The 15832-nt window shown below is 46.9% G+C and overlaps 1 protein-coding gene across 3 annotated transcripts in view; it reads left to right on the top strand.

Moving 5' to 3' along the window:
* Positions 1–9658, top strand: part of NCK2 (NCK adaptor protein 2) — a 73081-nt gene extending 63423 nt beyond the window's left edge. For all 3 annotated transcript variants that reach the window (XM_034658923.1, XM_019805066.2, XM_011231145.3), the window contains one exon: positions 8294–9658. In XM_034658923.1, coding sequence (XP_034514814.1) covers positions 8294–8488 — 195 coding nt within the window. In that variant the 3' untranslated portion in view covers positions 8489–9658. The remainder of the gene's footprint in view (positions 1–8293) is intronic.
* Positions 9659–15832: the final 6174 nt, after the last annotated feature.

The following is a 15832-nucleotide window of genomic DNA, read 5'->3' as shown; positions in this document are numbered from 1 at the left end:
GTGTTCTCTTGGGGTTGTGCTAAATGCACTGCTGAGCTCGAATCAGAACCGTGGCCTCTGGCCTATTTTTTGCTGCCACAAGGGGGGTCCACATACCCTATCTTCAGGCCTGCAGACGTAATGGGGAGAGAAATGGTCATCCAGTAACCACTGGCAACTGAAGAACAAGTCTTTCAAAGTAAAACAAAAAATAGGTCAAAGTAAATAATTTATCCATAACCGTATTCAGAAAGATTCTTCATAAAAATCTAGATCATGAACTACTGTTTATCTAAATATTTGTATTGCTCTCATAGAAAATCACCAGTCCCTGTAAGAAATGTTTTTCCCCAAAAACATTTCAAGATGTAATGGAAATTTTTAACAACTGAATCAAGGAAGTTTTTAGCATTTTATTAGAAAGGCTTATAGGGCGGACACACAGAGTACCAGCGTAGGCCTCTGGGGTGGTTTTTGTTTTTGTTTGTTTGTTTTTTTAACTCGATTTCTTTTTAGCTGTGGCTACAGAAATAGCTAAATGTATTTGTCTTCTGGACTGAGACTTAACGTTTGGTTTCTACAAGAGCTAGAAGTTAGGTTTCCCGCCCAGTAATCCAGCGATCACTCCACTAAATTAGCAATGGAAGAAAAGCATAGAAAGTATTAGGATCTCTGTGAACCACGCGGTTTGGTTTTGTTCTTCACAACATACACGTGCATAGACACAAAGCGAGAGGCAGGTGAGGCTGCAGGCCCCGGCAGGTGCCCACTGGCCAGGCCAGAGGCATGTTCCCTCCTGTGGATGTGTTTTCTCCGCTGGTGAAGGAAGGTCCCGAGTGCCGTCTCCAGCTTCAAGATTGTGGAGTGAGAGATGGCTGAGGGACCGGGACAGAAATTCAGCTCTGGTTGACACTTGGGAAACAAAAACATGATTTTCTTGTATGTAAGTAATAAGTACCTGGAAGGTAGGCTCACATGTCTTCTCTCCTGAAACTGAGGACACTGGACGGCCTGCCAGGGGTCTTCACCAGGAGTCCCTTGAAAATTGTTTCTTTGCAAAGTATAGAAGGAATTCCACAAGAAGTGTATACACTGGTCTCAAGGTGTGTGCAAGGCAAGTGCTCGCCCAGCACACACGGCTCCTAGAGTATCTTACTAATACTGCCAATTTTCAAATATTCTAAGAGGGCCCAGTGGGTGTCCCAGCCAAAGCCGGGCAGTATCACTGTAGCATTTTTGGAAGGTGGAGAAAAAAGGGATTCATAGGGAAAAAGTCAAGTTTAGGGATCATTGTTGCCTGACTCCAGGCCAAAGGAAAGCACACACTTTGGATTCAGGAGCTGAGTCTGAGCCCTGTCTCCAGCTGCCACCTGCCTCCACGCCCTGCTCCCCCCGCCCCCCCAAAGAAAGCTGTTAGCTAGGGTCACCAGGTGTTGCAGGTCATCTGGAGGAAATGCTGAGTTCTTGTGTACCACCGCTGCGGCCTTGCTAGGAGGCGGTGCGCCGGACCCCATGACCGCCCCACCCCCCTCAGCATCCCCTGCACCCCCAGACGACTGCAGGTTAGTGTCCATGGCGGGAGGAGCACGTGTCCTCGCCCGTCCTGATGCCTTGGGTCCCTCTGTCACATGCCTCTTGTTTCCACCGGAACTTCACAAAGCTTTTAGACCAGCACAAAAACTTTAAGAGATTTTTTTTTATAGTGGCAAAGTATACATAATATAAAATTTACCATTTTAATTAACTATCTTTAAGTTCAGTGGCGTTACAGACATTCACATTATTGTGCAATCATCAGTACCACCGATCTCCAAAACTTTTTTAACTTTCCTGATTGGGATTGTATACCCATTAAATACCCATTTCCCTCTTGCCCCAGCCCCTGGTGACTTTCTGCTTCCTGTCTCCTTTCTGCCTCTGTGATCTGACTACCCTAAGTTCCTCATATGGGTTGAATCATATAGTACTTGCCCTTTTGTGTCTTGCTTATTTCATGTAACATAACGTCCTCGGAGTTCATCCATGTTGTAGCCAGTGATAGGATGTCCTTCCTATTTTAAAGCTGAATGAGATTCTGTTGTATACATAGACCACATTTTGCTTACACCTGTTGATGGCCACTTGGGTGGGTTCCATCTTTTGGGTATTGTGCATAATGCTGCTGTGAACATGGGTGTGCAAATATCTTTTCAAGTCCCTACCTTCAGTTTTTTTAGATATATACCCACAAGTGGAATGGCTGGATCAAATGGTAATTCACTGGTTAATTTTTTTGAGGACCTGCCCTCTGTTTGCCACAGCGGCTGCACATAGCACGTTCCCACCGGCAGTGCACACCATTTCTCCACATCCACGCCAACAGTTGTTACTTTCTGTTTTTTTGGCTTTTGTTTTTCATGATAACCATCCCAATGGGTGTGAAGTGACAGCGTGCTGTGGTTTTGATTTGCATCACTGGATTCAGGTGTTCTGCCCCACCCTCACTGAGTACCGAAGCAAAAGCAAATCCTCTCCAGAGGACAGTAGCACCATTTCAAATCTCATATCAATATGCAGCATTCAAATTAAAGTACCAAAAGACAAGATTGAATTACCAAAAACAAAAAAGGGAGGAAAAGAGACTAGAAACAGACCCGTAGAAGCCCAGATTTTGAATGTATAAACATGGTCCTTAAAATGTATGCCCTAGTAGGTTCAAGAAATTCAGCAAGATGAATCTGAATAGAAAATTAGAAGCAATAAAAAGGAACAAAAGTGAGAATTCTAAGACTAAAAAATACAATAACTGAAATTAAGAACTTGGTGGGTTTACCATAGATTAAACAGATCCAAAGAAAGGATTAGTAAATGGAAGGATAGCCCAGAGGAATTAGAGATTTTAGGATACACACCTATAGGACAGAAAGTACAGAAAGAGAATAAGAGATTTTGCTACAGACTGAATGTCTGTGTGTCTCACCTCTGCCAGATTCACATGCTGAGGCCCAGTACCCAATGTGATTGTATTAGGTGGGTGGGGCCTTCGTGAATGGGATTAGTGCCATTATAAAAGAGACCCTAGAGAGCTGTCTTGCCCTTTCTGCTGTCTGAAGACACCATGAGAAGATGGTTGCCTAGAAAGCAGGAAGCAGGCCCTCATCAGATTCCAAACCTGCTGGCTACTTGATCTGGACTTCCCCACCTCAAACTGTGAGAAGTAAATTTGTCTTTAAACCACCCAGTTTATGGTGTTTGGTTATGGTAGGCTGACCTGAGATTTACAGGACCCAAGTGAAAAACTTAACATACATGTAATTGGCGTCTGAAAAGAATGGATGGGGAGAAGTTGGCACGAGGGTAGAAGGTGGTATTTGGAGCAATAAATGCCAGTGCCCCATGATTAGTGGATAGCCAAGCGAGGTCTCCTAGCTTCAAATTTAGCACCTTTAAAACTTCTTTTTCTTGTGACACATAGCACACAGAAAATGACTTTTAAGTATGTGTTTAACCCAGGTCAGGGTCAGGAAATAGGACAGTGCTGGTAGTCTAGAAGCTATTGCCCACCCCCAGATTAGCCTGCTTGATTGCACCACACCTCCCACTAGAGGTAACTGCTACCTTTAATTTTATGATAATCATTTTCTTTCTTTTTTTTAAGATTTTATTTTTATTTATTATTTTTATTTACTTTTAAGATTTTATTCATTGATTTGACGGGGAGAGAGAAAGAGAGCTAGAGCACAAGCAGGGGGAGCTGCAGGCAGAGGGAGAGGGAGAAGCAGGCTCCCTGATGAGCAGAGAGCCCGATGTGGGACTCGATCCCAGAACTCCGGGACCATGACCTGAGCCAAACGCCGACGCTTAACGGACTGAGCCACTCAGGCACCCCTGATAATCATTTTCTTGATTGTTTAAACATATGTGTGTATCCCTAAACAGTACATTTTAACTGTGCTTGCTTTTGAATTCTGTAGACGGTACCATCCTCTAGCTGTTCTTCCTTCTTTTGGTCCCTACTCTGTGAGATTTATTTAGTCCATGGTGATGCGTCTGTATCATTGTTTGATGGAGTACATACCTCATCTGTTTATCCATTTTCCCGTTGGTGGACGTGAAGAGGGTTTGTACGTCGGCGTCATTGTAAGTGATCCGGCTTGGACATTGCTAAAGCTGTACCCGAGGACACACGTGCATGCTTCTCCAGAGCACGTCCCCGCCATGAGATTGTGGAGCTCTTAAGAACGCCTGTCTTCAACTTCTCCACGATGCAAAAACAGCAGTACTGGCTTAGACCCCCACCAATCGTGGGGAGTTCCCCAGTCCAGCACACTTTCCACCCCAGAATCACTGTGGCACATTGGCCTCCCAGTGAGGGACACTCCACAGGCTTTTGCTCTGGGCCCCAGGGTGGAAAGATTATTAGCGACCTCATATGGGCCTGTGTCTTCAGATCAGTAACACCCCCAAAAAAACCTGCGTGGAGAGAGAAGGCGGGCTGGAGTCTGGTTGGGTCGTCTTTCTCAATGTAGGTATTCACACAAAACCCTGCTAAGATTCTTTGAGCAGCTTCAAGTTAGAGTGTGAGGTCATGGTATCAGCACCCCGCTACTAGTCGAGGGGAGCGTGGCATGGTTCTTCTTCATCCAGCTCCCCTAAGTCATTCCAGAAAATGGACAAGATGTGGACAAGGCTGGTGGCGTCACCTCCACAGGGGTCTTCTCCTGCCTCATGATCTTTCTCTGGAGGCACAGTTGTTTTGGGTGTGGAGCCACTCCATCTCTGTCAGACCCAGGGAACTGGCCCAGTTTAAGGAAACAAGATTCTGCCCACGGCATCCCCACTGTTTCATTGAGCCAGTTCCTCACAGGAATGTCAAGTGGGGCCAGACTCCTTGGGACAGAATCAGAAAGGCATCCACAGCCTGGGGGTGAGGTTGGCTGCAGAGCTCCCCACTTCGAGGGGCTACTTAGCCCATCAGTCCTGTTCATGTCTTTTTTCGTGGCTCTGAACATTTGAAAACACTGCTGGTGGTTGGCCCAGGTTGCATTTCTGTTCTCAAACTGTATCAGCGTCCCATGGATGGCTCATTGAGACACAGATGGCCGGGGTTAAACCGCAGATGGCTGGGCCCCACCCTGGAGCATCTGATGCAGCAGGTCTGGGACGGGGCCTGGGAATTTGCGCTTTCTGATGAGTTCCCAGGGGATGCTGCTGCTGGGACTGGTCTTGGGAGCGCACCTTGAGAACCACTGGTCCAGCTCATGTGCAGGCTTCCTGTAGTGCTAATTATTGGAAAATCTACTCAGGATGAACCGAGAATTCCCCAAGTGTTCAGCATTCCTGCTTGACATAGACTTGGTTCGTTCTACGTTCTTAACTTTTAAGGTTTCTGCTCAAGAGCCCATGAAATTAAAAATTACCGTCTCCTCCGCGTCGGCGCTACTGCCGTAACACACAAATACATGTGGCGCACGCCATGATGTTAAATTGGGGAGCTTAAGTTAGAAGCACATTTCCCTGTTCAGGAAGTCATCTGTTGATCATTTGGCTTAATTAAAATTGGGTATATCATGTGCGTACCCTGACTCTCACGCTACCTCGACTACGATGCTGTGTAATCTGTGAATTGATTAAAGGATCTATAAAATTAGCACAGTGCCTGATTGTGTTCAGCTATAAAAGTGAGATCGCCTTCTGTCTTTATCTAAAGGCACACACTCTGGCACACACACAAAACGTACTTATATATACATACACACACACATAATGTAATAGAAGCTTGAAGCTAAACATTGCTTTAAGGAGACCCTGAAGCCCTCAGGAGAGGGTCAAGTGGTTCATAAGTTGTACGTACTGTTGCACAGGGATGAGGTGTCCTGATGCACTAGGACTAATAACTGTTGTGACAGCGACAGTGATGCCAGTGCTCCGGGCCTTGCTCACACGTAAAGGACTGTCGGGCAGTACCTGTTTCACTTGGTTCTTTTTTCAGAGCCTTACACAGCAGCCAACTTGGAAAATAATACGGAGGACACCGAGGCTAGCTTGCACCCAACTTGTTCAGTCCCGTGAAAACAATCATGATTTGAGAATTGATTAGAATTACTTAGAATGATGTTTTGTGCCATTTAGAATATTCTGTTGACAGGGCGGGTCGACAGGATCATCTGTGACATCAGGGTTTGTGGTGATTCGTTCCCAAGAGGTCTAGTGGAGGAAATAATTTTCAAGTTCTGTGTCCTCCTCCCCACCCCCTGACCCTCTTGTGGCCATGATCCTGAAAATCCTACATCGCCTGAGGTTGAATCAGGGGTCAGTCTTTCTGTGTCTTCCTGAAGGTCCATCCCACAAGCACTTCCTGGGGCTCCTCTGGGGCATCAAGTCCCAGAGTTAGCATGGAGATAAGATGGGGCTTTTCCCTCAAAGGTTTGTTTCTTTTTGGTCTGTGTGGGGCAGAGGGATCCATAAATACAAACTTTGAGTGTAGTTGTCTCTTGATTCTTTCACGGTAGCAGCTGTGACTGGTGGGGAAGCCCCGCAGTGCTTTTGCAGAGTTGAATGCCCTCAGATACGGATTTCCCTGGGATGTCATTGGTTTATGGGATTTTCACTTGTTTTGCAAGATTTGCACACTTTGGATCAAAGGTTGTACACTCCATGTAAAAGACAGGTAATTTTGTCCCCATGGGAAGGACACAAATCTGGGTGGGTCCTCAGCAGCAGGAAGTTGCTGGGTATTGAGAGGCACTGAACCCTGCTTTAGGAATTCTGTTAAGAGCGGTAGTGGGCTCCCACCATCGGTATGGCTCTCTGTGGAATACAGCAGTGGGGAAGACGTGGTCTGCCTGGCCTGATGCATAGTGAAGGGGTAGGCCATACGTATAGATTATTATTACAGAGCAGTTTCTGGAATACACTCTGCTCCTGCCACTGGAAGCTGTTAGCTTTCTGCTTTATGGCAAGCCAAGGAGGGAAGAACTTAATCCTGATTGAGAGAGAATGGGGAGGCGTCTTCAGGTAGAACACCTTCAGCTCCTTGCAGGAATGGTCGTCCAAGGTAGGGACAGGATGACTCGACCAACGTGAACGGGAATGACAGTGGGACTGGGGGTGGGACATACCTTCCATCTCATTGATTAGATCTGTAGGCAGGGCCAGGTGACACAGGCCATGTGGGCACAGTGCCACGCTGCCATGGTGGACAGTTGGGTTTTATTGTGTAGTCACTGAGGGGGCCAGCTTTCTTCCACTTCCCCGTCAACTGTGCTGGCTAGTCAGTGCCTCAGAAGAGGCAGGACCAATTTGAATAAAAATAATATCTTTTTTTTTTTTAAGATTTTATTTTATTTATGTGACAGAGAGACAGCCAGCGAGAGAGGGCACACAGCAGGGGAGTGGGAGAGGAAGAAGCAGGCCCCCAGCAGAGGAGCCCGATGTGGGACTCGATCCCGGAATGCCAGGATCATGCCCTGAGCCGAAGGCAGACGCTTAATGACTGCGCCACCCAGGCGCCCCAAAAATAATATCTTTCTAAAGTCGATTCACATATAGGTACGACACTGACATAATCACAAATTCAGATACTTCTCAATAAAATCTGCACTTAAACGATAGTACAGCCGCCCCCTGGGATATTACCAACCATGCTTAAAATGCAGCCAGAGTTTTCAACTGCTCTTAAAGTATTTATTTTTAAATAGCTTAGAATTAGAAAACTTTTGATGGCTTCATTTCTAATAGAGGAAGGGAAATTTCTAGCTGCTGCCTATATGCAAACCACTTTTTAAAAATCCCCAGTTTAGGGGTGCCTGGGTGGCACAGCAGTTAAGCATCTGCCTTCGGCTCAGGGCGTGATCCCGGAGTCCTGGGATCGAGCCCCACATCAGGCTCCTCCGCTGGGAGCCTGCTTCTTCCTCTCCCTCTCCCCCTGCTTGTGTTCCCTCTCTCGCTGTCTGTCTCTATCTCTGTTGAATAAATAAATAAAATCTTTAAAAAAAATAAAACCCCCCAGTTTTTCAGAAATAGGTTGGGAAATAAAATTCAAGTGTCTCCAGCATCAGGGTCACACCGGTATCCCACACGCTGTGTATGGGGTGGGACCCCAGTTTTCGAATAACCAAAATAACATGTGGCACGGAAGCTCTGCTCAGGAAAATGCAGTTCTTTTTGGACTCGGAACGCGCCAACCGCGGACGGCCCCTGGGTCGCTCGCAGCCGCAGGTGCCGTGCTGGGTACTACCGCACACCTGGCTGCGTGCGTGCGTGCGGGGGGGGGGGGCGTTCCCCCGCGTCTCCTGCGTGCGGCTGCCCTGACTCGTGTTCGTTTCCTCCCCAGCCCAGTGACTTCTCCGTGTCTCTGAAGGCGTCAGGGAAGAACAAACATTTCAAGGTGCAGCTCGTGGACAATGTCTACTGCATCGGGCAGCGGCGGTTTCACACCATGGACGAGCTGGTGGAACACTACAAAAAGGCGCCCATCTTCACCAGCGAGCACGGGGAGAAGCTCTACCTCGTCCGAGCGCTGCAGTGACGGCCCCGCCCACAGCCCCTGCCACCTGCGGTCCCTCGGTGCCACACTCGCCTCCCCAGAGCCCGGCGGATCTGCCCCGGGAAGAAGCCGCGCTCACGGGCCCCCTGCAGCGGGCTCCGCCCTGCCCGGTGGTTCATCGGTTCTTGGCTTCCTCGGCCTCGTTTACCTTTGCGTGCAGGTCGGTTTGTTTTTCCGCTCGCCTCCCCTTTGCCAGGCCAGGCCCTGACAGCCACTTTGCGGCCTGCCCTCCTCCCGCCAGGTTTCGAGAACGGGAGGCCAAAGAGGGGGACGTTCGTTCACTTTACTCCTGCTCAACTGAAAACAGCCTTAGTCTGTTCAGATCGTTCGTGCTTACCAGAACCCCTCACGAAAAAGACACGGGGCTCAGTTTGAACGCACCGACGCTGCCGTTAATTAAGTGAACTACAGTACAACTCAGAGAGCGGGGGCCGGGAGCTCCTGCAGAGGCCCCCGGCCCTGGGCCTGGCAGCCGCGGCTCCGTGCCCTTCGCCCTCGCGTGGCTCCCACACTGTCCAGGGAGCGGACACGCCTGCTGGTAGCAATACCAGAACCACCAGATGAGAGAGTAGTGAGGAAAGTCCAGTGCCTTCGGGGCTATGCTTGCAATAAAAGAAATTTCCTTGAGAGTCAGTCTGCAGAAGCGAGACCCGTGACTCAAAAAGACATGTTGTGGTCATTTACCCCCAAATGTGCCATCCGCATAGTGCTTTTTCCTCTCGCCCTTTGGCTTGTTTAAATTTCACAATTATGTATTTAATTCTCAAAGTAATATGTATCCGTAGCCATTTGTTGACACTAATACAGATGATTAAGGAAAACAGCTGATCTTTGGGGAAGGGGAGCTACCGTACACTTTACACACACACACACCATATATATATATAATATATATATATATATATATATATTATTTGCTTTACAGGGAATTTTTCAGGGTTTACAAGAGAATATGTGATTGGTAGTAAGAGACACAGAATGTTTATGAAGAAATTGCATTTTCTTTTTTCTTTACATTTGAACTTCTTTATAGTTTAAATATACAGTCTTGAGATGGCACATTCCTACAACTGAAGAAGGGGTCTTGAGACCTCCTAAACTTGCATACTCAGTTTTTTGGATATTGTAATAAAAAAAAAAGTATTATGACAAGACTATGTGTGTATTTATCTTTGGGAAAACTCAGACTCCATTACGAGAGAGTAATTGCTCTAGCATTTACTAGATACTCAGTGCCTACAGGGAAACAATTTTTAAAGAGGAGTTTAACAAATTTATTATTTGCGTGTTTTCTTTTTCTACCACCACATATTTTGTATTCTGAAATAATAAATTTTAATTAGTGAAACTCCAAGAGAAAGCAGAATTGCAAGCTTGGTCGTAACTTTACTCTTTGGAAATTATTTGTTAAAAAATGTTGTACCAAACTTGTCAGCCACGCTGCTCAGTGCCAGCTTTTCTCTCTCCACCTGTGTCTTACTTTCATTTGCTCAGTTGGTAAGCGAATCTCAAACATTCGCAACGTGCCTGGCACTGGAAACAAAGTTACGTCACGGGATTTGTGCCTTTCCTTTATGGGTTACCGACGGCACATGTGTATTCAGTGCCCGGTCTATGCCAGACATGGCATCCTCACTTATTTCTCCTCACAACCCCCTGAGGGGTTGCTCTCATCCCCCTTATACAGAGAAAATGAGGCAGGAAGTAAATGCACAAGGTCACGTGGCTGGTACATGATCCGGCAGGATTGCAAACCCAGAGAGCTAACTTTGGCGCCACACCCTTCCAATATCAGCCCAGGGGGCTTCCAGGGCAAATAAGTGATTTGGTGAGAGTTTGCACATAACCTACTATTCCTGTTCTCTGTGAGTTCATTGTATCTCTTGTCTTTGATATAAATTAGACATTTGGGGTCTGGTACGTGGAGTTGGGGTACCCAGTTCCATCAGAATATATATCCAGGTGAGTGAAGTGGATCATCTATTCTATACCTTATCCCTGGAAATTACAAGTCCTTCTGACTTTTTCAGGTCTCACTGTTGTGTGTTCCATTTTGACCTGACAGAATCTCTCCATATAATGAGTGTCTGGATAGCTTAAAGACTTGGGCTTACACATAGCAATTAAGGAAGAAACAAGCAATTAAAGGACACAATACAGATAGACATTTTGGCTTCAGGAACTTCTCTAAGGCTTATAGTTAAAAGTGACCGTCATTTTCAGTCTTGTCCCAAAACACCATGGGAAGTCTTCCAGCTGCCTGGGGCAAATCAGGATTCGTATTTATAAAGGTTCCAGCATCCCTGGACTTCCAGGCACCAGGTGGACCAGGGGAGGGTGGATTGATAGCCCCAGTATGAGCCTGCTGACAGTGGGGTAGGCGGTCAAGGCAGGGTCCCCATGTGGTTTGGAGTGTGGACCGCCAATGCTCTGTCCAGGTGGCCCTTCTGCCATCATCTTCCTGCATGTCTGAGAGTTCCTGGACAGACCTTGCTTTGCCGTTCCCTTGCCTCTGCACAGACGGCAAAGGACAATAAAGGGCAGTCATTGTATAGTTGTGTGACTCTGCTCATTTGTTTGCATTCAACGTGCCTTCATTTTTCAGAAACAGCCCTGCTGAGTTACGGCCCTGGACTAGCAAGCCCTCACACGTGACGAGTGCCAGATGCTATTAAATCATGTTTCTAGGGAGCTAAAACTGGCCCTGTTTTCTCCCAAAGTGCATCACAAATTATAGTCTCAAATTATAATTAGAATCTTTAGGTCTATTGAAACCCTGACATTTCCAAACAAAGTATTTTCGGTGCCAGTACAATTTTGTCTTTGGTTTCTATATGTGAAGTGGTTTATAAACTACTTCTCTGCCATTTCTACCACCCGATACCAGAATGGCAAATTAATCTTAAAGACCAAAGTTTAGAACTGTGAGAGCCTGGAAAAGCTTGAAAGTATTCTTTTAAAATAAAACTTTCTGGTAAATACAGGTTGAGTCTTGGTCATTTTCTCCCTAGAACTCAGCCATAGGTGTGTAATTACCTTTCGTGTAATTAATATGGTCGCTCCAGGTCTGTCTGACACCTTGCAGGGGTGCTATCTGCTCTCCCATGAAGCAGTACCCCTCTTCCAGACTTGGGAGCTGCTGCCACAGCCAAGTGTGGTAGGAGTGCCCGGTTATCCTTGTTAACCCTGTGACTTCGAATTAGCCAGCTTCTCTGGGTTTGCTTGCAGGCCAATGGGGCTCCTCGCCATCTTGGCCATTTCCCAGGCTTGTGCGAGGATTATCTGGGGGTAGAGCACTTGACCAACTTTGTAGGACGTGCTACACGGCGTGATCAATGCCAGTCAGGCTGACTGTGTCACATGATCTACTGGACATTCTTCCTCATTTGCTGGAACTCTGGGGACTCCACCAGCCACGGGCTTCCTCAGAGGGCCCCACTGCAGAGGTCTGGCGCCCTGAGACCCTCAGCATGGCCCCGACTGGCAGTGTCCATGCCAAGACACCCCCACTTTTTAGAACTTAGACTCCAAGTATACAAGGATGTGTGTTCCAAGAAACTCCTCATTCTAAATGTGACCAATCTTCCAATAGAAGTCCAGGCCCCAAAGCCATACTGGGCCTCACCGAGCACCATACTCTCCCTTACGTTCTTACCTCAGGTAGTCGACAAATTCACATCCCCAAAAAAATCCTCCCTTGAGGAGCAGACATCTTTGTTTTCTCCTTGGGGGGGGGGGGCATAGAATAGAACGTCCTCCAAGTTCCTTATGTGTCTTAGCCTGAGCTGACAACACAAGAGTCATTGAGTACTGGGCAAAAGCTGACTAGGCCAACCAATGTTCAGAAAACCTCTGCCCCCGACTTAGCTCGAGCTGCTATAACAAAATACCATAAACCGAATGGTTCATAAACAACAGAGATTTATTTCTGATAGTTCTGGAGACTGGAGGTCTCCGATCGGGGTGCCAGTGTGGTCAGGTTCTGATGAGAGCCCTCTTCCGGGTAGCAGATGTCCAACCCACCAGGTTGTCTCCTCAAATGGCAGAAAGAGAACCAGCTAGCTCGCTGGCCTCTTCTCATCAGGGCAATAGTTGCATCTGTAAGGGCACCGTCCTCGTCACGTGACTCCCTCCCAAAGGCCCCGCCTCAAATGCTGTCACGTTGCGGATTACATGTTACCGTGAGTTTGGGGGCAGTGCAAACATTCAGTCCCTAATGCCCTCTTCTCAATAAAAGGTATGCCCACTCCTCTGAGGACACCGGCCGGTGCTGTTCTAAATACAGCTCACTCAAACCTAGAGGGCTTACAGTTCCAACCATTCGAAAATGTTCTTTCCTGCAGTTTTTCAACCGCCAGATTCCAATTTGAAGGGGCAAGGGGCGGGCATCTGTGTTTTTAACATGCCCCCTGGAGATCCTGATGTAGGTGGTTTGAGGCCTACGCTGTGGATACTGTTCTAGCCTACTTGAAACATTTGGAAAAGTCACCGGCTCCCACCCCCTTGTGCTCACGTTACTGGCAACACGCACCTTCTCTAGCGTGTCCTTTCTCTGGATCGTGTAGAGAGAAATGTCAGACCTTGAATCACTCGAGTGGTCTTTTTGTAAAGAGTACTCTTTATTTGCCTTAACCTCCATGTGGATTTCTCATATCACCGCTCCTGGCCGTACCAGCGAGCTGGAAGGACTCATTCCATCCTTGGAGGATCCTGTTACTTGACAGCAAGTCATTACCGAAGATGGATGAGCCTGACAGCTGGTATCAAAGCTCACTTTGACAGATGTTTAAGATGCATGGCCTCCTCCCCAGGGGGCGGGCGTGTGGCCAACTCCTCAGCTTGGGGACCAAGTTCTGCAGCCAAAGTCAGGAACCAGAGGCCCAGAGCTTTGTGCTCCCACTCCTGCTGACGGCCGAGGGCATGCACCTTTCCAAGAATAGGCCATGGCCTGGGGAAATGACAAGTGCAAAGCGGCAGTGGTCCTATCTTCATGGTCGTCCAACCCTTTTGGCATCTGCCCTGGGAGTAAGCCTGGGCTCGGCCCTTCAGCGGTATGACCGCCACGTTTGGAGACCTCTGTACCTCAGTGGCCTCAGAAACGCTGGCACAGAGCTGCACTTCCTGCACAACCATTTAACGGCGATATTATAGTTGTCAGAGGTTATTATATGTGTAGATAAGGTGAGCTGCTTTGCGTAAGAATGTAATGTGCTTAGAACCTTTGTACGGCTTGTTAAATGATCTTAGTGAAAAGGGAAAAATAGATTCATATGCTAAGTTATTATCTAAACGAAGCCCGAGGTAACCCACGATTCCAGGCCGTGTCTGCTTGTAGAACCACGGAGGCACTGTATTTAAATCAAGTCCCTTCTAGTCACAGAGGGGATTCAGACGGTAGCGGTATTTATTCATTTCTACCAAGACAAGCAGTTCCCTCCCGGCGCTGTGAATAGTAATGAATAGTAAGAAAGGGATGACCGTGAAGTAATGAAACCAATTAAAACATTTGCCTAACCAGAACGCAGATATCCAAATAGCATTTAAATCACAGTAATTCATCACTGTGGGCATAGCAGGTGTTAGAGGCTCAGGGACGCAACCTTGGCTAACCAGGCTTTCAGAGCTCTTCTTCGGGAAGAGCCCCCATACTGCGGGGGTAGCCTCTGACTTCTCAGGGGTACATTTTCATGGTGGGGACTGTGATATTGGCTACAAAATTATCTAGAAATCATTTTGAGCATTTGGAAATACTGTATTTTCTTTATACGTTTTAATATTTCCCAAATTTTCTACAATGGATATAAATTATTTGAAGGCAATGTACGTTTAAAAAATTCTGCATTTAAAATTGCATGGACCAAAACTGGGTGAATATAAAATCAATGCTCAATTGGTTGTACTGGTTGTAGAAGAATATTTAGGAGAAAGATTTCTGCTCTGGGCTTTGCTTGGTTTCCTGGTGGTATCAGAAAATAATTTTATCATTAGCCAAAAATTGCCAAATTAAAAATATAGTGAAGTCAATTAACAGCATAATGAATATTGTGAAATACAGAATTTGTAATCTGAATCATCTAGAAACTTCCCAATGAAGCCTACCCTGACCACCCTTATCCTGCTTTTTTTTCCCCCCATAGTACTTATCAATTTCAAACATACTGTATAACTCACTTATTTGCTATGGTTATTATTTACTATGTGTGTGCGTGCACACACACACACACACACACGCACACACACACCCCACAGCTAGAATTCAGTTCCACAAGGGCAGGGGTATCTGCCTTGCTACCTCGTGTAACCAAAATAGACCAGTGCTCCGCACATAGTAAGTACTCGGTAAGTATTTGTCTAATGGCATAACGGCATTGAGTGAATCAACCTAAGATAAAAGAACGAGGTGCTTTGAGACCTTTCTTGTCTAAAAACACCTTCCTGTTGCCCTTGAAAAAGAATGTTTGCCTGGCTGGATATGTTTCACACATCACGTTTTTTTCTTTCAAAATTCTACATGAAGCTCGGTCACTTTTTGACAGTTAGTGAACCCAGTTTTACTTCATCCCCTCCTCAACGATATCACTTGTTTCTGCCTTTCTCACGTAGCCCCACCTCGCTCAACCCCACAGCACCTGCTTCCTTTGTAAGGGCTTCATCCATCCCTAACAGCACCACTTGCTATTCTCAACCACCAAGAATTTGGTCTATTTTCTCACGGCACCTGCTACAGTAAGTGGCAAATTTTGCTCACTGTCTTCACCTAATGTCTTCACTCAACCATCTATTCTTCCTGAACCCCTGCTTCCATCTAAGCTCCCACGTGCTCAGCAGCCCCCTCCTCCCACGGATGATGAAATCCAGACTAGACGGCCCACACACTCCCACTCCCCTTCGAGCCTCAGCTCCCCAGTGGCTCCTCATCACTGCTGGTAACTCCACACGGAGCCCGGGCACGCCCGTCTCCCTGTGTCTGCACACCCGTCAAGCAGCCATTTTGGTAAATGAGTAACTTCCTGTGCCCACCAAACCCCACTGTCCCAGCCCCTTCCCCATTTCCTCTATGCCGCTGCCTCTTCTCCAGAAGGCCTTCAGCATTTATCTGGCTCTGGGGCTGTACTGGTCATACTGGTTGTTGTACTGGTTGTACTGGTTGTTGCTGGCCAACCTCTCTGGTGTCTGTCTAACGTTTCTCTCCCCAGATTATCAACAACTGAGTTTAGGTTGAGCCATATGAAATTGCCTCTTTTTTCCGGTCAAAAATGGTTGAATATTGGCAGTTTCAGACGGTTCAACCAAAAAACTTTTCTCAAAGTTCTTAATACTGTGCTC

Source organism: Ailuropoda melanoleuca, chromosome 4 (assembly GCF_002007445.2).
Source record: "Ailuropoda melanoleuca isolate Jingjing chromosome 4, ASM200744v2, whole genome shotgun sequence".
Taxonomy (NCBI): domain Eukaryota; kingdom Metazoa; phylum Chordata; class Mammalia; order Carnivora; family Ursidae; genus Ailuropoda; species Ailuropoda melanoleuca.
Note: the sequence above shows the minus strand (reverse complement) of the source record. Positions and strands in the feature narration are given on the sequence as shown.